This window comes from Saimiri boliviensis, chromosome 8 (genome assembly GCF_048565385.1).
Source record: "Saimiri boliviensis isolate mSaiBol1 chromosome 8, mSaiBol1.pri, whole genome shotgun sequence".
In the NCBI taxonomy this organism is placed as follows: Eukaryota; Metazoa; Chordata; class Mammalia; order Primates; family Cebidae; genus Saimiri; species Saimiri boliviensis.
The window spans coordinates 79,736,872-79,760,976 of NC_133456.1; the positions used below are offsets into that span (position 1 = coordinate 79,736,872).

Consider the following 24,105-nt stretch of genomic DNA (forward strand, 5'->3'; position numbering starts at 1 on the left):
TCCCATGGCATCAGTAACCTGTCATGGCCCTGTTGGGAGTGCCTTTTAGCATGCTGCTGATGCATTATAGTTAGCATATCATGAGCAGTGAGGACAACCAGAGTTCAATTTTGTCACCATCTTGGTTTTGGCCAGCTTCTTTACCACAGCGTATTTTATCAGCAAGGTCTTTTTGACTTGTGTCTTGTGCCATCTCATCCCGTGACTGAGAATGCCTAACCTCCTGGAATGCAGTCCAGTAGGTCTCAGCCCTATTTTATCCAGACCCTATTCAAGATGGAGTTGCTCTGGTTCAAATGCCTCAGACAGAAGGAACAGTTGGGTTGTATTTGCTCTTGAAAGGATTTGTATTCACTTATGTACAATTTTATGACTTGTAAAATGAAATGGTGAAAAGGTAGCTTATGTTAATTTCCTTATCTGCAAAATGGAGCCAGTCTAAATAGAAAGTGTCAGAGTTGTCAGAATCATTAAAGGTTAAATATGTAAAAGAAGTTTGCAGAGTGCAGTAGACTTTGCAACTATATTAGATCTTACTGATTCTGTTTATTTTGTTATGAGTTTTGAAGACGTAGCTGGTATTGTTATTCATTTCCAAGTCTAATAACAATGTCCTGAAATTTCTTTAAATTACATTTTCTGCTTTCATTTAAAAATACCATTGCACAGATGACACTCTAGACTACTTAAATCAGCATCTCTGGATGGAGGGTGTCAAGCATTTGCATTTCTAAGAAAGCTTCCCTCCCCCCATTCTGACTATGATTCAATACTGAGAAAAAGACAACAGGCATTATTTTAAAAAGAAGGATAGTTGGACACTATAAACATCTTCATCAAAACATCCCACCTCAGTTTTCATCAGTTAGTGACATTTTCACTGTTCCTGATTTAACAAAGTAGCTCGTATTTTTCTTTCTCAAACTATGTGTGTATCACCTTTTGGGGGTACCTTTGTACTGTCCTTGACGTACATTTGATGCATAATATTAAAATAACACATTGATTCTGTGTATATGTCAGAACTAAGAAACAGGTACTACTAGAAATGTATGAAATAAAGTTATTTTGCTGGGGCAGGAGAAAAGCTGTCTGAGTTTCAAAAGTTTTTCCTTAATTGTGTTTCCTTTTTTCTTCCCCTCCCCAGGTTTTCATTACAAGCATTAAAAATCTGCCTTGAAAATGGACTCACTTTAGCAAATATTACTGGGTGATACAGAATGAATTCTACACATATTTTTTTCATCTGTGTTTGCATTCCTGGGATTTATCCTCAAGCATATATTTTTGACCATAAATAATTTTAATTCATTTCAAATGTTTTGGTTATCCATGATCACTTGGGCAGTATGAGAAAATGTAGCTTCTGAATATTAGCCACCTCTATGCTGCATATACTTCCTGGGATATAGTATCTAGATCTCTGTAAGCTGCCATTTTGTTAGGTATAGAAGTTTGGTATCTAGGGAGTAGGCCTTATTTAGCAATTCAAATTTTATGGAGATTAATGATCAAAGTAAAAACAATGTTTGGGTGCAACGCAGAATAAAAGAATATAAGAAATAGCTTTTTGTTGCGTTAGTGTATGATATTTTGAAGGACAAAGCTTTTGCTTTTTGTACTCTTTAGGAAAAGAAAATCACAACCATAAAGTATTTTAAAAAAAGAAATACTTGGAGCAATTGAAGTATGTTATTCTGACCAGACGGACTGTAGAGGTTTTGCATAGCCGTCTCAGCCCTCCTGGGGAAATTGTCCTAAATAGCATTCTTTAACACTCTGCTTTTGCCTCAGTAGCAAGGCTTTCTGAAGCCCCCTACACCTCCCCGCCGGCACTGGACCATTTATTAATATTTATTGAAAAAATTTAGTTCACTGAAATTTTAACTTAGATACATGAATGACTTTGTATCTCTTCTTTTGTTTTTCATTTACTTATAGAGCCAAGGAAATGGAATTGAAAAAATGATTTCATAAGTAATGATGCCATCCATCTCTCTGGCTGTAGACTAAGGTTTTTCTCTTGCTTAAAGTCATTGCAGTATTTGTTGACAACCTCTCAATAATGTTTTGTTTATTTGCCAATAATTAGATCAAATCAACATGAAGTTGAATTTGATAAAGTGGTTATTTATTCAAGTATTTGGTGGGTTTTTTTTTTTTAAGATGGAATTTCGCCCTGTCACCCAGGCTGGAGTGCAGTGGTGCAATCTCTGCTCACTGCAACCTATGCCTCCTGGGCTGGAGCAATTCCCCTGCCTCAGCCTGTGGAGTAGCTGGAATTACAGGCATGTGCCACCACGCCCGGCTAATTTTTGTATTTTTAGTAGACATGGGGTTTCACCATGTTGGCCAGGCTTGCCTGCAACTCCTGACCTCAAATGATCTACTCGCCTCAGCCTCCCAAAGTGCTGGGATTACAGGTGTAAGCCACCGTGTTCAGCCAGCCAAGTACTGGTTTTAACCATTTGTATTTCTTTGTGCAAGGGATTGTATTCCTTTGTATAATCATTATTATTACAAGATCTTTAAGCCCCTCTTCAAGAAATTTCGTTTTTGTGTAGCTGCTAACCTTACTGCAATATTTATTTTCCTGTACTACTTAAATAACAAATGGCAATCAAGCTCACTTGTTCTCCCTCTCTCTTTCTCCCCACTCCATATATATATATATATATATATCCCTTCAGCTTGACTTGCTATTGTCTTTTATTATATAAATCTGAAATTCTTGGCATTTCAATAGGGCCTTTGTTTAGGAAGGAAATACATAGATCACTAGAGAAAATGTTATTTTTTTTCCCACTGGGAACTGCCTTCTCTATGCCTTACCTTTTCAGGTAGTTTTTAAAGTTGGGCAATATTCAGGAAGCTGTTTAAAATAGTTTCTCAGAGTGGATTTGGGTATCTCATTTTGAGAAAGATTTTTAATTTAATAAAGTTTATGTATTGTAGGAATTTAAATAAAATCGCCTAAGTTACGTTTTCGGTAAATGTTAATCGGAGAGATAGTCTGCATCCCTAAGTGATGTCATTTTGGAGAAATGGAGGGAAAGGAAAATAACAGGACTTCTTATAGCTATGATAAAATGCCTAAAGAAAAACCTCCATGTAAATACAGAAGGGGAGACAAAATGGTAGGTCCTGGCCTTAAGTCAAATTCTGGATAGTGGTTTCAACATCCAAAGCTTAGGCCTTATTTACTTATAGTAATGCTATATTTTTCTTTATCTGCCCTGTGATTTTGCTTCATGTCCTTCAAAGTTTTTTATGGTAATTTTAAAGGAAAAAACAGCGTATTTTTATTTGATAACTAGGCAAAATCATTTGCCGTTTTTAATTTCATAAATATTTATTTTTCTATCTCTTACTATGATCAGTTTTATTTTAAAAATTTAGTGTTTCTCTTGCCTCTCACATACTTCATCCAGTCATATTTATTATTGTCAAATGTTAACTGGAGATACTTAATTAAAAAAAAAAAAAGTCACCATTTAACACTTAACCAGAATGTTAGTGTTTTAGCTGTCTTAGTAAGTGACCAAAGGTGGTATTGCCCTTGTGATAGCTAATTCAACATGTTTATTGAAAATTTGTTACATTTTTTCAAGGTTTCTAAAAGATTACAATTTTAAAATATTTTATGTTTATTTTATTTTTGTGTAAAGCAAACACTTTTTAAAGAATATCAGAGTAAATATTACCCTATGAATAAGGAGATAGAAATGAAATTCAGCCGGTTAAATCCTCTTATTCTTTCTCATGCAAGTAATGTAATAATGTTTGAAACTATAGAAGCAACTCAACTGTATTTTAATGAACTGCCAGACACTCTTCACTGTGTTCTCTGCTTTTTACTTTGTCATTTTTATATAAATGTGGAAGCATTTTTTGTTGTTGTTGTTGCTGCTGGAACGAACACATGCAGCTTGACTTTTAGGCCCATAATGTAGTAATGATTTAATGTTGTGATGTAAGCTAATAATTCTGGCCTTGGAAAATGTTTCTGTTTCTGTATCTTTGTTCTTTGGTGGCCAGGCCTCGTTGACACCAGTATTGTTGAATAAACAAAATATGTTATGGAGCCTTATCATAATAAGGCTGCTTGACATAGACACCCACTCTCCTCTACCTTTTATAAATCATCGTTTGGAAGTGAAGTTAGGTAAGAGTCAGATTACATGTTTTGACTTGAAAAATATTTGACTCTTGCATTCAAACCACTGTTAGACATAAGTATTTTATTAGACCTAAGTATTTTATTTTGGAACTGGACAGTTCTTTACATGTATTTAAAGGAACATTGTGATTTTCGGAAAGTGGCTTTGCATACTATAACTATTTCTCAAGTTACTTTACAACCAACAGGAGCATACCAATAAATTACAAAAACAGAAAATGAAAAATAACCCTAGGTGTTTTCAATGATAGAGAAATAGCTAAGTTAGAAAAGAAAGATATGAATAGATTCTCCTAGGAGGAAAACCTCTGTAGAATGGCAGTGACCACTTGGATCTAGGTCAGCATACTGAAAAATGTGTGACCTTGGGCTTTATGTTTACTGAACTCACTCTAGAAAATTCTGGATCCAATTCATTACCCCCCCTTTTCTCCTCTAATGTGGCCTGAAGCTCAATTAGATGATGAGTAAATTCATTGCTGATTGTTGCTCATCTCTTTCCCTCAAAGTCAAAACTTTTCAATATAAAAGTAATTAGCTTTTAACTGATTATTTTCTTTAATACTGTCAAATCTTGTCTAAATTTTGTGTTGTGCCAAATTTGAAATACCTACTATAATATGGTGCATTCAGTTTACCACATAAGTGGTTAACATTTTAAGTCCTGGATTTTTGTTTGTTTGTTTTTTTGAAATGGAGTCTCACTCTGTTGCAGGCTGGAGTGCAGTGGCGCCATCTGGCCTCACTGCACCCTCTGCCTCCCGGGTTCAACCTATTCTCCTGCCTCAGCTTCCCGAGTAGCTGGGACTAAAGGTGCATGCTACCAAGCCCAGCTAATTTTTTTTTTTTTTGTACTTTTAGTAGAAACGAGGTTTCACCTTGTTAGCTAGGATGGCCTTGATTTTTTGACCTTGTAATCCACCCGCCTTGGCCTCCTAAAATGCTAGAATTACAGGGGTGAGCCACTGTGCCTGGCTAAGTCATGGATTTTTAATGTCTTGCCTTTGTATAAAAATCACTTTGGGGAATACCAAGATGATTTTTTATTTAGTGATTATTTTCTTGAAAGATAACTATGATGATAAGGAGTGAGATCTCTGTGTAAACAGCTTTCTGAAGAACTGAGACTAGAATAGAACTTGCAGCCAAAGGCTTTTTCCCCTTTTGGGAAGGCAGTATTTGTGTAGAGAGTATTAAGGTAGATTACATTGTACATAGAGTGTCATATTCTGCTAAAAGAAGTTTTTCTTAGAAACAATCATAACAAAATCAAAACCTCATCTTTCAGCAGAAAGGAAAAACAATTTTTAAATTACTTTGTCTGTTACTTACTGCTTATAGAGAAGTGACTATGGTCCCATTTTCTCATTTCTGGTGGTGCCTGTGAGTCTTGAAGCCATATCTGCTTATCTTTCTGTTGATAGAATACTTTTTGCTTCTTAGCCCATGATAGGTATATGGGCAGGTAGAAGGAAACTGGAGACTGTCCTGTTATTGCTGCATGGGGCACAATGTCATTCAAATTCTTGGTGGAAGAATCTCTTTTATCCATGGTGAGAGGTAAGAGTATTAAAGAAAAGAGACAGAGGCTATTGTTGGTCCTGGTGTTTAACAACTGTCATTAAAAACGCTGAAACTTAATTCTAGAGAAGTCAAGAAAGAAAAGGTAAACTGAGAAAAATCTCAGTACTACAGAGTCACTTTTACAAAGAGACCTGCACTTTGTGCCAGCAGTGTTTGTGAGGAGCAGTACTGCCTTAAATTAGTTTGACTCTGATGTCAGTGTATGTTATTTCCTTTACGTGACTGACTGTTAAATTTCCGCTGAGATGTAACATTCACAGATGATCCCCAAGCATCCTTGTCATCAGAAGCTTTGGCCCTTCTCTGCTACTGACTCGTGGCTGACCTGTAACACAGTAAATACATAGTTTTATTTTATGTTGTTTGTCAACCTCTGAATAAGCAGTAGCATGACCAAAAAGACTGGTAGAAAAAGTGTGAGAATTTCCTGGTCAAATCCTTTATACCAGTTGACCACTTCTTGAGTAATTGAGAGTTGACTCTCTTCTGTGGTGACTATATAGAAGATATTTACAAAGGTTCTGTTGTGCAGGGAGGACATTTAGATTATTTGTAAGAATTTCACCAACACCCTTGGGTATTGAAATGTTTAACCATTAACAGAAAAAAAGGAGAAAACCAAACAAAACACATTTGCTTGAAATGGGAGATTTGCTAATGTGAAGAGTGTTTTTATTTTACTTTTAAGAGAGAAGCAGGAAAACTTTTGCTATGGTAAGAAACACAACAGAAGGGTGGTTCTGTTTGATGCCACAAGCTAACACAATCTTGTAAGTAATCAGGTTGAGTTGAAGAACTATATGGCCCTAAAAGCCATTCTCTTTCATATATGTATGTATAATATATATATATATATATATATATATATATATATATATATAAACACTGCCTAGTAACATTTTAATAGATTTAAGATGCATTTGTACATTCTTAGCAAACTAGAAAATGTTTTTGTTTTTTTTTTCCTTTTCGATTAACTTCATAGCATAGGGAACCAGCACTGTGCAGGTTCCAGTATTTCAGATAAGGGCAGAATTAGTTGTGTAACTTAATGCCCCGTTTATTCATTGGTGAGGTTCATATACAAATGATAGAAAAAGTGAAAGATGGGTTTGAGTGACATTTTCTTCATGAAAGATCAAGGAGTAGGAACATGTAAGGGAAGACAGCTAAGAGACTGTACTATGACATATGGTATAATTGGGATACATTTTTGTTACACTGGATATCAGGCTGTAGTTGCTAAAATAATTTCTAGCCGTTAAATTTGATGAGAAGATTTTTGACATCAGAATTTTTATACTTTTGGTTGAATTGGCCTTGGAAATCCCTGTGGTTTCTAATTTCAGCTCTTGCTGTATGTACACTGCAAGCCAAATGCTCTTTTTCAGAAAGAGCTATATTTTTTACTTTCCTCTTACAGGCAACCCAATATTTATTTTATAAATTGTTACAAATAACGAGAGGATACGCTGGGGAGATAGCATGTAAAAATGATGGTCCAAAATGAGAATTCTCTGTAATGGAGTTTTCCCTAAGATGAATCCATTCCAGCACATATTTTGAAAAGGTGCTGAATTCAAAAGTATAAGACTTCTCATATAAATGAAGTTGCTCAGGAAATCTGAGGTGATGCTATCGTTTGTCTCATAATTTGGAAAAATGGTCTTTTGAGAGAGAGACTACACATTGCCCGGGCACTTTCAGATTCTTTAGTAAGTGCCCCTTTGATATTTGGAATGTAGATATAGTTATAAAACAAAAGGATTGTTATCCCAAGTGCTCATGGATTTATAACCAAGCCCCAGAAGAATGGGCAGCTTTGAGATAGCTATTTCATGGAATTAAACAGAACCTTGATGGAATATAGTTGACTGTGTGAGGACAGAAAACAAGGAGGCTGCCTCAAACCACATCTAGAGATTAAGTGAAACTGTGAGGGACACTTTGTGGATGCCTTAAAGGTGACCAGTGGTGGGTTCTAATGGGAAGATACACACCCAGCTGGACTAGGCCAATGGAAGCAGTCTCTTTTCAGTTCACCTCCATACAGCACAAGTTGTTCCTGCTCATGACCTCATTGAGGAAAGTGAGAAACACGGTGCTGGTGACTTTCATGCATCTTGGGAGGTTGAGGTGTTCAGCGTGGTTAAGTCACTCCCAAAACGCAAACCTCCTTTTTTAAATGCCAATTGTACATCTACATTAATTCATCTATGCAAGCTTGTGTTTTCACGGATTGTTTTTTACACCATATTTCTCATTGGGTTCTTTAAACATCAGGTTTAACACTGATATTATGAATAATTTTTAAACCAAAGTGTTCTATAAGTCTGTGTGCTTTGTTTCCTGGATGGTTTGACCAAGGTAAACACCAGTCTTGTCCTTTTCTCTTAATAAAGTCATCCATTTCTTAAGTCAGTGGTCTCTGTCTCATGTTTCTGTTTTGTTTCTTTACAGCATTCTAGGATGGGAAGTTATGAGAGTATTATTATTTTTACAGAATGACCCTAATAGGTCTGTTTAATAACAGTAAAATTTTCTCTTACTCCAGTTTTATACACTTTGTATAAATATGTATGACATGATAATGAAGCCTGGTATATTGAAATTCTCAATAAATACTGCCAAGTATGGATCAGTTGGAGATGTACCTTTGTTTTGTGTGTAGTGTATGGTGGTTTGATGTATTTGGGAGAAAAAATAGGTAAGTGGATGTTCACTCAGTAATCCTAATGATTAAAGACTCTATGCACAACTTGCCTGCACTGTACCTAACACCTTATAGACACTTAATTGTGTTTTGAAATGGATAACCGATTTATTCAATGTTTTACCTTTATAGGACATATTTTTTATTTTACTTGTTTTGATAGAATAGCCACGATATGGGAAATGATTCTGGAAACATATATCAGGTATCTTAAAAATACTTTCAGTGACTACTAAATTAATTTTTAAAGATGTCACTATTTAGCCACCCTATAGCAGATTCTCTAGACCTCAGATTCCTCTATGGTAAATAGAGTAGGGAATCTAAATGGTTTCTGTAGTCTCTGCTAGGTCCTGAGTAGTACCAGTGGTGCGCAGGTGATACTGTTTTATTTAGTTGAAGAAGATTGGTATGTTGATTTCAACTTTTGGTCTCTAATTACTAAAGTTACTAATGGAAAAAGTTGATGCATCTAGAAACCAATTAAAAAAAATTAAATATGTAAGTAAAATAGCTCCCTTTAATTTGTGGTAAGAGGTACTCAAGGAGATAGGGTGATTTATGTGGAATATGACTTGAGTCTGAGATAGGGTGATTTATGTGGAATATAACTTGAGTCTGTCAGACTATGGCCATGTGTCTATGTGAAGAAGTAACATACTAGAAAGTCCCTTAAAGCAGCTAAGAGACAGCTATCCACCTTGCACACCTTAGAAATTTGGGGGAATCTTTAAGAGGGTTTTGGACTACTGCAAATCCTGGAGTCATAGTTTCAAGATAATTTTGTCTCCATTTCAAGGGCAGGAAGACCAACTCCCTGCCTCCATTGTGTTTGTGTATCATGCTTAAATGAACGAACACAAACTAAAGACTGCTGCAAAATCAGTGTACTAAAGAAATCTACAGGAATAAGGAGATGTGGGTCCTAGTCCAGGTTTTGCTATGACCTTGTTTTAGGGACTTGGGATATCATTTATCCTGCTCTGTACCTCAGTTCACTTGCCTGAAGTACTGCTTCAAATGTAACATTTGAGGAATCCTGCTGTCAAGGGCTGCTAATTTCTTTTAGGAGGTTGCCAGGAAGAGAGCGGCTTTATCTACTACTGGGTGCCTGCAGAATCACAAAGACTTCCTAGGCATTCCATCATGAAAGGCCTCAAGGGTGATCTTTTGTTCTTTACAGCACTATTTACAGCTACTTGTATCTCCACATCCAGTAGATTGTCATTAATGTGTGTGTGTGTGTTTGCAAAAAATACACATGGTACAAATTTTACTGAAAGGATATGTAATACACAACTTACAAATAATATGTAATCTCTCTTCTTTACAGTGAACTTATAGAATGTTCTCATTGATTTATTCAAACTCGTGTATCCTAACCTATGGTTGCAATTAACATGAAAATTCTGAAATGAATATCGATTGACATTTTCACTTATATTGACAAGATGAGAGTATAACAATAGAATTGGATGTCTGAAGTTGACTCTGGTTAACAATAGCAGTTCTTTGCTGAGTTAAAAACTTTTTAAACACTTAAAGAATATTCCTCAGTATTTTGTGCTATTCACAATGTAACAGCTACAGACATTTTAAAGTTTTATTCTACAGTATTAACCATGTTAACATTTTCCCCCATCTTTTTAAGGCCAGTTATTAAGCACATCCATCTTTTTAAAGTAGACAGTCAACAAAACAGTAATTCAGGCTCTGATTTAAGTTTTTCCAATATCCATGGCACAAATACTCTATCCATGGCCTATTTCATATATCAGTGATGTCATATCAATGTGGCATCACCAAATATAGAATCAGGAAGTAGCACACCATTATGTAGTATTTCCATTACAGAAATAAAATAGATAGAACCTCAGAAGTATATATAATAGTAAAATAAATAGAAATATTTATTATCTTTGTTTTAATATGATTTACTTAATTGTAACTTGTTTAATTTTTAATAATGGATGTGGTTAGTAACTGGCTTGCCACATTCTTGAAGAATTTTAAGTTCTGAGATACATGTGCAGAATGTGCAGATTTGTCACATAGGTATACCGGTGACATGGTTGGTTTGCTGCACCCATGAGCATGTTGTCTACATTATGTATTTCTCCTAATGCTATCCCTCCCCTAGCCCTTGACCCCCAACAGGTCCTGGTGTGTGATGTTTCCTTTCCTGTGTCTGTGTGTTCTAATTGTTCAGCTCCCACTTATGAGTGAGAACATGTGGTGTTTGGTTTTTGGTTCTTGTGTTAGTTTTCTGAGAATTACTGTTTCTAGCTTCATGTTGCTGCAAAGGACATGAACTTATCTTTTTTTATGGCTGCATAGTATTCCATGTTGTATGTATGCCACGTAATTATCCAGTGTGTCATTGATGGGAATTTGGCTTGGTTCCAAGTCTTTGCTATTGTGAACAGTGCTGCAATAAACATATGGTTACATGTGTCTTTATAGTGGAATGATTTATAATCCTTTGGGTATATACCCAGTAATGGGATTGCTGGGTCAAGTGATACATCTGGTTCTAGATCCTTCAGGAATCGCCACACTGTCTTCCACAATGGTTGAACTAATTTACACTGCATCAGCAGTATAGAAGTATACTTATTTCTCCACATCCTTTCTAGCATCTGTTGTTTTCTGACTTTTTAATGATCACCATTCTGACTGGCTCGAGATAGTATCTCATTGTGGTTTTCATTTGCATTTCTCATGACGAGCGATGAGGAGCTTTTTTCATATGTTTGTTGGCCTCATAAATGTCTTCTTTTGAGAAGCATCTGTTCACATCCTTTGCCCACTTTTTGATTTTTTTTTTTTTTTCTTGTAAATTGGTTTAAGTTATTTGTAGATTCTGGATATTAGCCCTTTGTCAGATAGATAGGTTGCAAAAATTTTCTCCCATTCTGTAGATTGTTCACTCTGATGATAGTTTCTTTTGCTGCGTAGAAGTGATTTTGTTTAATTAGGTCCCATTTGTCAATTTTGGCTTTTTTGTATGTGTTTTTCTAACCAATGTCCATCTTGATATTTTATTCCCCAGCTCGAAATTTGAGCCTCTTTCCTCAAATGGTCTTTGAATATTCTTGTAAATTAACTCCACTAGTATTTCTTGCTTACTGTACTCCCAGGACACACCTTTCTTACAAATTCCTCAGCCTGATGATGTAAATTTGGTATTGGTCTTGTAGATCATAGTATGCCCTTAATTATGCCTGCCACTTTAAATTATTTTGTACCATTACCTGATCTTTGCCATCACTAGCAGTGCTCTTCATGCCTAACGAATCTTTTTGAAACCTTCCCTGCTGGCCTCAAGCCCTCCTTCTCTCAAATCCTTGTCCAGGCTTCAGGGGCTCTCAGACACAGACAGGTAAATCTGCCATTGACCGTAATGGTTTATGTCTACATGAAAATGGCCTTTTTGGCTTGGAGAGGACAGTACCAATTGGCATATATCAATTTTTTTTCTTTTATAGATTATTCTTTGGTGTCAAGTCTAAGAACTCTCTACCTAGCCCTACCTCCTAAAGATTTTTCTCCATTTTGTAGTGGATTTTGTATAAAGCGAGGTTTAGGATAAAGATTATGTTTTTTACATGGATGTTCAATTGCTCCAGAACCATTTTCTTGTTATCTTTTAAAAACTCTCCCATTTTTAGTTTGATTCTGTTGTGGTTAGAGAAGACGCTGCATGATTCCAGTTTCATTAAATTTGTTTAAATTTGGGGCGTGGTGTGGTGGCTTACACTTGTAAGCCCAGCACTTTGGGAGGCTGAGGCAGGTGGATCATGAGGTCAGGAAATTGAGACCATCCTGGCAAATATGGTGAAACCCTGTCTCTACTAAAAATACAAAACTTAGCCGGGCATGGTGGTGGGTGCCTGTAGTCAGCTACTCAGGAGGCTGAGGCAGGCGAATCACTTGAAATTGCGAGGTGCAGGTTGTGGTGAGATTGCATCACTGCACTCCAGCATGGTCGACAGAGCTAGACTATCTCAAAAAAAAAAAAAAAAAAAAAAAGTTTGTTTCATGACCTTGAGATACTGCCTATTTGCCTATTTTAGTATGTGTTCCATAAGCACTAAAAACATGTGTTGTGTTGCTGTGGGTGGAGTGTTCTACGTATTCATTCTTCTTGACTTACAGTGGAATTATGTCTGCATAAACTCATTAAGTTGAAAACGCCTTTCAACTTAATCTTTATTTTTTAAATAGAGGTGGAGTTTCACCATGCTGGCCAGGCTGGTCTTGAACTCCTGACCTTGTGATCTGCCTGCCTCAGCCTCCGAAAGTGCTGGGATTACAGACTTGAGCCACTGCACACGAGCTCAACTTAATAATTATTTTAACTTATGATGGGTTTATCCAGATGTAAACCCATCCTCATTTTTGTAATCATATTTATCTAGATGCAACATCATTTTCATACAGTCAGGGACCATCTTTATGCTTATTAGATCTTGTTGGTCAGTGGTATTGTCCTATATCCTCACTGATTTCTGCCTAGTTGTTCTATCAGTTGTCAAGAGCGTGGTGTTGAAGTCTCTACTTCTGGATTTGTCTTTTGTTTTTATTGCATTTTAGGTTTTGGGGTACATGTGAAGAACATGCAAGATTGTTGCATAGGTACACACGTGGCAGTGTGATTTGCTGCCTTCCTCCCCTTCACCTATGTCTGGCATTTCTCCCCATGCTATTTCTTCCCAACTTCCCACCCCTGCTGCCCCTCCCCTATTTCCCCCAACAGACCCCAGTGTGTAGTGCTCCCCTCCCTGTGTCCATGTGAGTGAGAACATGGGGTGTTTGATTTTCTGCTCTTGTGTCAGTTTGCTGAGAATGATGGTTTCCAGGTTCATCCATGTCCCTACAAAGGACACGAACTCATCGTTTTTGGTGGCTGCATAGTATTCCATGGTGTATATGTGCCACATTTGCCCTGTCCAGTCTATCATTGATGGACATTTGGGTTGGTTCCAGGTCTTTGCTATTGTAAACAGTGCTGCAGTGAACATTCGTATGCATGTGTCCTTATCGTAGAACTGGATTTGTCTATTTTTTAAAATTTCAGTTCTATCGAATTTTGCTTTACATGTTTTGAGCTGTAATTTGATATTCTGTACGTGTGTGTGTGTGTGTGTGTGTGTGTGTGTGTGTGTGTGTGTGTTTACAGCAGGGTTCTCCAAAAGGACAGAACTAATAGGATATAGAAATATGAGAGTTTATTAGGGAGAATTGACTCCCATGATTACAAGGTGGAGTTGCACGATAGGCCATCTGCAAGCTGGGGAAGAGAGATGATAGTGCCTCTGTCCAATTCTGAAATCCTGAAAACAAGGGAAACTGCACCTTTCAGTCTGTGGCCACAGCCGAAGAGCCCATGGTAAGCCACTGGTAGAAGTCACAGTCCAAAGGCCAAAGAACCTGAAGTACGACGTCCAAGGGCTGGACAAGTGGAAGGAAGCATCCAGCATGGGGGAGGAAGGCAGCCCGAAGAGTCAGCAGGCAAAGCTTATCCCACCTTCCTCCACCTGCTTTGTTCTAGGCACACTGGCAGCTGATTGGATGGTACCCACCCATATTGAGAGGGGATCTTACTCTCCCAGTCCACTGACACAAATGTCAGTCTCCTCCAGTTACACCTTCACAGACACACCCAGAAATAATACTTTACCAGCCATTTAGGCATCCTTCAAATTGACATGTAATATTAATCATCACAGATACATGCATGACATACATACATGTCATGTCTTTGGAGTGACCGTTTAACCATGGACAGGTCCTGGACATTGCCCTGTCAGAAATCGAGCCACAGAGCAGGAGGTGAGCTGCAGTTGAGTGAACATCACTACCTGATCTCTGCCTCCTGTCGGATCAGCAGCAGCATTAGATTCTCAGGAATGCAAACATTGTGAACCACGCAAGCAAAAGATCTAGGTTGCCGGCTCCTTACGAGGATCTAATGCCTGATGATTTGAGATGGAACAGTTTCATCCCAAACCATCTCCACCCCACCCTCCTATCCTTGTCCATGGGAAAATTGTCTTCTAAAAAACCAGTCCCTGATGCTAAAAAGTTGAAGACCACTGGTTTTGAAAACGTTACGGCCATCTTAGTCCTAATATATATAAGAGAACAAGAAAACCCAGGAATACCGTGTTCCTTAGGTTCCAAAGTTCTTTGCCTTATTTATTTATTTGTTCAGCATCCTATGTTGTTGTATAATATGTTTAGGTGTTTTAGTTGTATTTAGTGGGAGGAATGAGGAAAGTATGTCTCTTGTTTCCTAGAAAAGGAAATCTCCAATATTTACATATTTTAATCTCATTTTAGGTTTTGAGATTTATTTTACTAGGAATTTATTTTGATGTGATTAGTTTTGTTTTCTGTTCATTTCTGCCTATGCTATTTATTAAACAACCAACTCATTGTTTTATAGATTTGAACTCCACTATTATAATAGTTCTAATTCTGTACTTTTTGTTTAAAAAATTATATTTGTCTAGTGGCACATTTCGAATTATTAAATAATATCTAATGAAATGTGTTCCTTTTTATTACTCTTTAAAAAAATGGCTATTTCCCATTTATTACCTCAGTGGAAGATTAAAGCAATTTTGGCATTTCCTTTTTATCTTTTACTATGCTCTGCATTTATTTTGCTGGTGTATTTTTTTATTATGAAATCTGCATAATATATGAAATTTTACTATTTTAAGTGTATGATCCAGTGATACTAATTTTATTCATTGTTGGCAATTACTATTTACAAAACTTTTCAATTGCCCAAAATATGAACTCTGTACTCATTAAGTAGTACTCTCCATTCTTTCCCTTCCCCAACTTCTAGCAATCTAACCTTTCTGTCTCTGTGAATTTGTCTGTTTTAGATATTTCGTAACGGTGGAATCAAACTACTTCTTGCATGTCTGCCTTATTGTTCTTAGCATACTGTTTTCAAGTTTCACTCATGTAGCATTTATCAGCAGTTCATTTTTATGACTGAATAATAAAGTATATATGACATTTTGTGAATGCAGTTATCTATTGATAGACAATAGATTGTTTCCACCTTTTGGCTATTGTGAATAAATGCTTAAATATGAACATTGTAGTACCAGTATTTGAGTCTCTATTTTCAGTTCTTCTGGTTTTATATGTTGGAATTGCTGGATCATGTTCTCTATTTAACTTCTGGAAGAACCACGAAACTGTTTTCTATAATAAGTACACCACTTTACATTCCCATCAGCAGTTTCTCCACATTCTCATCAACACTTGATCTTTTCTCTTTCTTTCCCTAATAGTCATCCTAACTGTGTGTGAAATGAGGCTCCAACTTCATTATTTTGTATCTGGAAATCTACTGTATGTCTCAGCACTATGTGTTGAACAGAGTTTCTTTCTCTTATTGAATAAACTTGGTACCTTTGAGGAAAATCAGTTGGCCATAAGTTTGTGGGTTTACTTCTGGACCTCAGTTATGTTCCAATGATCTGTATGTTTAGCCTTATGTCAGTACTACACTATTTTGATTACTGGAGCTTTGTAGTAAGTTTTGAAATTGGAGATTGTGACTCCTTATGTGTGTGTGTGTGTGTGTGTGTGTGTTTGTGTGTATTATTTTGGCTGTGAAGGTCCCCATTCCAATTCTAAATGAATTTTAAGATCAGCCTTTTCATTTCTACATAAATACTGTAGCAATTTTGATAAGGACTGCATTGAATCCACCGGTCTTTTGGGTAACAGTGTCATCTTAACCATACTGAGTTCTTCAATCCGTGATCATGGAATGTCTTTCCATTGATTTATGTTAATTTTAATTTATTTTAAATTATATTTTATAGTTTATTGTGTATAGTCTTTCACACCTGTGATTAAATTTATTATTATTATTCCTTGTATTTTAGAAGCTATTGTAAATGAAATTGCTTTCTTAATTTCCTTTTTTGATTATTACTAGTGTATAGAAACAACTGATTTTTATTTATTGATCTTGTAACTTGCAACTTTGCTTAACTCTAGTTAATCTGTCTTGTGGATTCATTGGGATTTTCAATACATAGGATTATGTCATAGGCAAAGAGAGATAGTTTTACTGCTGCCTTTCAAATTGAGATGCCTTTGTTGTAGTCTGTTTTGCATTACTAGGAAGAATTACCTCAGGCTGGGTACTTTCAAAAGAAAAGAGGTTTATTGCATGCGGGGCGTGGTGGCTCATGCCTGTAATCCAAGCACTTTGGAGGCCAAGGCGGGCGGATCATCTGAGGTCAACAAGCTGGCTGAATCTGAAAGGCATAAGGCTGATTTTAAAAGAAGCCAGTCTCAGAGGTTGAGGTTACATACTCTATGATTCCATTTATATCACATTCTCAAAAAGACAAAACTATAGTCATGGAGTGGGTACCAGGGGCTGGGAGTGAAGGGACAGTGTGACTATAAAGGAACAGCAGAGGGATCTTTGGGGAGATAGAACAGTTCTGTGCCCTCATTGTGGTGGAACTGTCCATTCCCAAAAGGTCATGCTTACTGCAAGTTAATTTTAAAAATAAAATAAATTTGAGTCAAAAAAAAAAAAAAAGGTTTATTTGGCTCATGGCTCTGCAGACTGTACAAGAAGCATGATACCAATATCTATCGCTGTTGAGGACATCAGAAAACAGTAATTGTGGAAGGCAAAGGGATAGCAGATATGTCATGGTAAGAGAGGGAGCGAGAAAGAGGGAGGAGGCCCCAGACTCTTCTTAGCAACCAGATCTTTTATGAAATCATGACTGTGGGGAGAACACCAAGCCATTTATGAGGGGTCTGCTCCCATGACCCAAACACTTTCCACTAGGTTCCACTTCCAACATTAGAGATCAAATTTCAACATGAGATTTGGAGTTGAAATCTAAATATCCAAACTATAAAATTCTGCCCCTGTCTCCCCAAAACCCAAAAACTCCTCACATTGCAAAATAAAATCATTCCTTCCCAATAGTCCCCAAAAGTCTTAAATCATTCTGCCATCAGCTCAAAAGTCTCATCTGAGATTAAAGGCAAGTTCCTTCCACTTATGAGTTTGTAATATCAAAAACAAGTTATTTACTTCCAAGATGAATGGTGGTACAGGCATTGAGTAAACATTCACATTCTGAAAGAGAAAGACTAGCCAAAAGAAAAGGACAATAGACTTAGCCAGCAAATCCAAAACCCAGCAGGGAAGATGTTAAACCTAAAAGCTCCAAAATAATTTATGTCTCACCCTGGGCACACTAGTTCAAGGGGTAGGTCCCCAAGGCTTTAGACAGCTCTACCCCTTTGGGTTTGCTGGGTGCAGCTTATGTGGCTGCACTCATGAGTTGGAGTTTAATACCTGCAGCTTTTCAAGTTAAAAGTGCACACTGCTGGTTATTCTACCATTCTGGGGTCTGGAGGGCAGTGGACCCCTTCCCACAGCTCCGCTAGTCAGTGTCTGAGTGAGGACTGTGTGGAGTCTCCCAACTTTACATTTCCCCTTGGCAGTGTCCTAGTAGAGGTTTCCTATGGAGCCTCTGCCCCTGTAGTAGGCCTCTACCTCTGTAGCAGGCTTCTGCCCTTGTAATAGGCTTCTGCCTGGGCACCTAGGCTTTCTGATACATCCTCTGAGATTTAGGTGGAAGCTGCCAAACCTCCACTCTTGCATTCTGTGCACCTACAGACTTAATACTATGTGGATGCTTCCAAGACTTATGGCTTGCGCCTTTCAGAATGGCATCTTGAGCTGTACTTGGGGCCCTTTGAGATTTGGATGTAGCTAGAACCACCAGAATTCAGGGAACATCTCCCCAAAGTGGCACAGAGCAACAGGACCCTGGGCCTGGCCCCTGAAGCCATTCTTTGCTCCTAGGCCTCTGGGCCTGTGATGTGAAAGGCCACCTCAGATATTTCTGAAATATTGTCTTGGCTATTAGGACATGGTTCCCATTTATTCATGCCAATATATCTAGCAATGGTTGCTTGCTCAAATTCCTTATCTGCAAATGCTCTTTCCTTCTCTACCACATGGCCAGGTTGTAGATTACCCAAATTGTTATGCTCTACTTCTTTTTAAATTATAAGTGCCAACTTTAGTTTTTTCTGTACTCCCTTATCTGATGGTTGGCCATGAGAAGCTAGCACACCAAATCTTTCATGCTTTGCTGGTTAGAAATTTCTTCCCCCAGGTACCCTAAGTTATACTCAAGTTCAGCCTTCCACAAAGTCATAGGACATAGACAAATGTAGCCATGTTCATTGCTAGGGCATAACAAGAGTAATCTTTGCTCCAGTTGTAAGTAAGTTCCTCTTTTTCACCTGAGACTCTTATCAGCCCAGGCTTCACTCTCCATATTTCTATCAGCTTTATGGTCACAATCATTTAAACAGACTCTAAGAAGTACCAAATTTGTCTTACCATCATCTTCTGAGCCCTCCAAACTATTCTAACCTGTGCCTATCACCCAGTTTCAAAGCTGCTTCCATATTTTCAGGTGTTGTTATCACAATGCCCCACTCTTTGGTACCAATTTTCTGCTTTAGTAAGTTTTGTATTGCTATAAGGGAATAGATGATACTGGGTAATTTATAAAGAAAATAGGTTTATTTGGACCATGGTTCTGTAGGCTGTATAGGAAATATAGTACCAGCATCTGATTCTGGTGAAGGCCTCAGGAAGCTTACAATCATGGTGGAAAGTAAAGTAGAAGCAGATATGTCATATGGCAAGAAAGGGAGCAAGAGATGGGGAAGTCCCCTGACTCTTTTTAACAACCAGATCTCATGTGAATATATTAGGAGAGCACCAAGCCTTTCATGAAGGATCTGCCTCCGTGACACAAACACCTCCCACCAGCCCCACCTCCAACACTGGAGATAATGTTTCAGCATGAGATTTGAAGGATACATGTATCTAAACTATAACAGCCTTTATATCTTTTACCTCTACTTGTTCTAGCTATAATTTATGCAATATTGAATAACAGCAGTGAAAGTGGGTATCTTTGAGAGGCTAGTGCTTACCTCTTAGAATGAGTTAAGAATTGGTACCTCCTATTTTGTGGAGGCATTTGGGAAGGATTATTTTCAATTCTTATTTATTTATAGAATTGATCAGCTAATCTATCTGGTCCTATGCTTTTTTTCCCCACCTCTGGGAATATTTTAATTACTGATTCAATTTCTTACTACAGGTCTGTTGGGATTATGCATTTCTTCTTGACTTGTTTTAGGTAATTCGTGTTTCTAGGAACTGGTTCTTTACATCTATGTTATTTAACTTATGAGTGTATAATTATTCAAATTATTATAATCCTTTTTTTTGGTAAGTTGTGGGATAATCCTTTTCATTTTTGTAAGGTTGGTACTAATGTTTCTACTCTTATTTCTAATTTTAGTTATTTACTGCTTACCTTTTTGTCAATCTTAACTAAAGGCTTATAATTTCATTTATCTTTTCAAATAAACTTTTGGTTTTGTTGACTTGTTTTTTTATTTTTTATTTTTATTTATCTCTACTCTGATCTTTATTCTTTCCCCCTTTCTTCTAGTTTTTTTTTTTTTCCTGTTTCTTCAAAGCATAAAGTTAGGTTAATGGTTGGAGATTTTTCTCTATATAGGTGTATACAGTTTTAAGTTTCCCTCTGAGTATTGCCTTTGCTTTAATCCTGTACATTTTGGTATTGTGTGTGAGTGTGTGTGTATGTTTTCATCTTCATTATTTTCTAAGTATTTCCTAGTTTACCTTTTGACTTTTTTCCTTACTCCGTTGGTTTTATAGGGATGTGTTAATTTTCACACAGTTTTAATTTTTCCATATTCATTACATTGACTTTTAATTTCATTAAATTGTGATCAAAGAAGATACTTTGTATGGTTCTGATTTTATTAAATTTGTTAAGAGTTATTTTACCCAACATAGTCTATTCTGGACAGTGTTTTGTATGAACTTGAGAAGAAGGTGTGCTCTGCTGTTGATGGGTGGAGTGCTTTATGTATGTTAGGTTTAATGGATTTATAGTGTTATTCCAGTCCTCTACTTCTTTAGTGCTAATTTGTTTAGATGTTCTCATTAATAGAAGTGGTGTGTTGGAGTCTCCAACTATTATTGTAAAACTTTTTCCATTCAATTCTGTCAGTGTTTGCTTTATATGTTTTGAAGCTATGTTGTTTGGTGCATAGATGTTTATAATTTTTGTAATGTCTTGATGAATTTACTTTTTATCAATGTATAAGGTCTTTATTTATTTTTAGTAATTGTTTTTGACATAAAGTCAATTTTGCCTGGTACTAGTATAGCTACCCCAGGTCTCTTTTGATTACCATTTCCTTTCTTTTACTTTAACCTATTTGTGCCTCCAGATTTAAAGTGGGTCTCCTGTGGACAGAATATAATTGGATAATTTTTTAAAACTACATTCTGTAAGCCACTGCCTTTTCATTAATTAGTTTTAATCCATTTACAATTGTAAATTATGTTAAAGAAGGACTTCTGCCTGTTTAATATCTGTCTTCTGTATGGACAGTTCCTTTTTTGTGTTCCTCATTTCCTCTATTATTGTTTTCTTTTGTGTTTAGTTGATATTTTTAAGTGAATTTTTTTGCTTCCTTTCTCAGTTTATTTTTTTTAAATACTCTCTTGCTGACTGCAATGGGGATTATATTTATCATAATAAATTTATAAAAGTCTAGTTTGAATTGACATCAGTTTCAATAGCATACAAAGACTTTGTTCTCTTTATGTTGTTGTTGTGACAGATTATATCTTTATACATATTATGCCCAGTAGCATAGATCTAGAATTATTTTTATGTTTTTATTTTTCAAATAATGTAGGATGAGAATCTTCAACCCCGGTACTGTCCATGGCCCATTTGAAATTGGGCCACACAGCAAGAGGTGAGTGGTATGAGTAAGCACTACCACCTGAGCCTACCTCCTGTCAAATCAGTGGTGCAATTAGATTCTTATGAGTGTGAATCATATTGTGAACTGGACATGCAAGGAGTTTAGGTTGTAGGCTCCTTATGAGAATCCAACTATTGCCTGATGATCTGGGCTGGAGCAGTTTCATTCCCAAATCATCCGCACCCCTGGTTCATGGAAAAATTGCATTCCACAAAACCAGTTTCTGGTGCCAAAAAGGTTTGGGAATAATGCTGTAGGACACAAAAAGTAGAGTTATAAATTAAGAATACTATAGTGCTGGCTTTTACATTCATTCATGTAGTTACATTTATCAGAGCCCTTTGTCTCTTCACACAGTTTTCAGTTACCAGTGTCTTTTCATTTCAACCTGAAGGTCTATGTTAGTATTTCTTTCAAGACATGTCTAGTGGTAACAGACTCCCTTGGTTTCTGTTTACCTTGGAATGGCTTAATTTCTCCCTCATTTTTGCCTGATATAGAAATTTTGGTTGTCAGTCTTTTTCATTTATCACTCTAAATATGTCATTCCACATGCTTTTGGTTACCATAGTTTCTGATGGAGAATTGGCTGTTAATTCTGAGACTCTCTTGTACAAGAAGAGTTGCTTGATCTTGCTGCTTTCAAGATTTTTTGTTTTTTGAGAGTTTGATTATAATGTGCCTCAACATGGGTCTCTTGAGTTTATCTTAGTTGGGATTTGTTGAGCTTCTTGGATGTGTAGATTCATATCTTTCACCATATTTAAGACAATTGTTTCAAAGTTTTTGTCTAGTAAGTCCAATATCTGAGCTTTCTCAGGGATAGCATCTATTGATTTTGTTCCTTTAAGTAGGCTGTACTTTTCTGTTTCTTTATATATCTTATGATTTTTGTTGTTGTTGAAAACTGGACATTTGAATATGATAATCCTGGAAATCAGATGCTCACCCTGCATTGGGGTTTGCATTTTCTTTCTATTGTTGAGAGTTGTAGTAGTCCATTGTCTAGTGACTTTCCAAAACTATGTTGGCAGAGACTATATTGTTTGTCATATGTAGTTCTTTAGTGTGTGTGATTTTTTAATCTTGTGTTTAACAGAGATTTTCTTGAACATCAGATGTGGGGCCAGTGTCTGGGGGCAAAGAAGTACCTCTTTCAGGTTTTGCAGATTGGCTCTTTTCTAGACCCTCCCCTTCTTGAACACTTAGCCCAATTTTCACTGAGACAAGAGTTTCACCCAAGGTAAAACTTAAGATCTTTGAGGTCTTTTTTGTGCGTGCTTCTCGCCCTTGGCATATGTATGACTTTCTAAACGCCCCATAAATATGGGCACTTTTGATTGCTAAGAAGCTCTCTTCCTAAGTTTCTCTCTTACGCCTTGGTCTGTCTGTTGTATGTCTTAAGTTTACTCTCTTGCCACAGATGTCAGTGGTTGCTCATCCACTTTGCAGTGTTTTCAAATAATGTCCACTATTTATCTGGCTTTGGTGATTTTCCAGTTAGGCAAACTAAGATAAGCACCTTGCATGACTCTTTCAGATCACCCTGTCAGGTTAGAACAGACCCGAATGATAATTTGCATGTAAGGTCTTCTATGCTTCCTCTGATATTAGGGACCAGGATCCCACACTGGGAATGTAGGCTGCTTTCTTTAAGAGTGTTGCTGAACCAGGAGAGGCTGGGGAATAAGCAAGCAAAATGCCAGAAAGCTTTTTAACCATGTATAAATTAGCTTTTCCTTTATTTCATGTTCACTAGGTTGCTGTAAGCCTTTGATTGTTTCCTAGAGTTCTGAAAATGTTGATTCTGAAAGTTTCTGCTTGTTTTTTGATTTGTATGTGTGTGTGGTTGGGATTCATGGGGGCCCAGGGTTTGAGACTGCTCACTTGGCCCTTTTGCCAATTCCTTAAGGAAATTGACTTATTTTGTAGAATAATGTTAGAAAATTTATCTTAATACTTTTAATGAAATAATTGTTACTAATACATAATGGAGTACTGTTTAGCTGTCAAAAGAAAAGAAAATCTCAGCCATAAAGTAAGCTACTGGATATATTTTTAAATGAGGAAAAAAAGGTGGAGAAAACATGGAAGTTTCTCATCATATATCTGGAAAAGGGAGGTTGAGAGATTATGCCATTATGTGTGCATGTTTGCTTTTATTAAGGAAAATAGAATAACAAAATTTTTGAGTTTGCTATAGGAAGGGAGGAAATATGTGTGTGTAGGAGATGTAGAATCTAGATATAATACAATATTCATTGTTTTGCATATTTGATGTAAGAATTGGGTATTTCAAATAATTATGAAACAAAATTTTACAAATACAAAAGAAACTTTAAAAGTTAATGTAAAATGAAAGAGGTGAACTTAATTGTATCCAACTGGTTAACACTCATACAGAAATGAACTGTTTCAAATGATCTTATGTAGCTCTGTCTTCCTCTCTCTCTGTCTCTCAATGGACACATATACATATAAAAACAAAATTCAGCCATCTTTGTCCATTGAAAGGCCTAGAAACAATGGGCACACACACAACAGCAAGGTCAGAAATGCAGAAAGGAATTCGTTTAAATAAAAAGTGTACATTGATAAATATAAATGAATATTGATTATGTAAACAATATCATGGGTTAAAATGTAAATGAAATTAAAATACATGAAAATAAAATATAAATAATAAAATTTAAAAAATGTTCTAAGGCAG

At 36.5% G+C, this 24,105-nt stretch overlaps 1 protein-coding gene across 4 annotated transcripts in view; it reads left to right on the plus strand.

Annotated features, from left to right (window-relative positions):
- CCDC50 (coiled-coil domain containing 50) overlaps nucleotides 1-24,105 on the plus strand; it is a 441,292-nt gene that overhangs the window by 66,288 nt on the left and 350,899 nt on the right. Inside the window, exon 12 of one of the 4 annotated variants that reach the window (XM_010337729.3) lies at nucleotides 1,148-8,417. The exons of 2 other annotated variants lie outside the window; for them this stretch is intronic. In XM_010337729.3, the coding sequence (XP_010336031.1) occupies nucleotides 1,148-1,167 (20 nt within the window). In that variant the 3' untranslated portion in view covers nucleotides 1,168-8,417. Of the gene's footprint in view, nucleotides 1-1,147; nucleotides 8,418-24,105 lie in introns of those variants that run through there. One more of the 4 variants, XM_003927019.4, reaches the window with a different exon arrangement.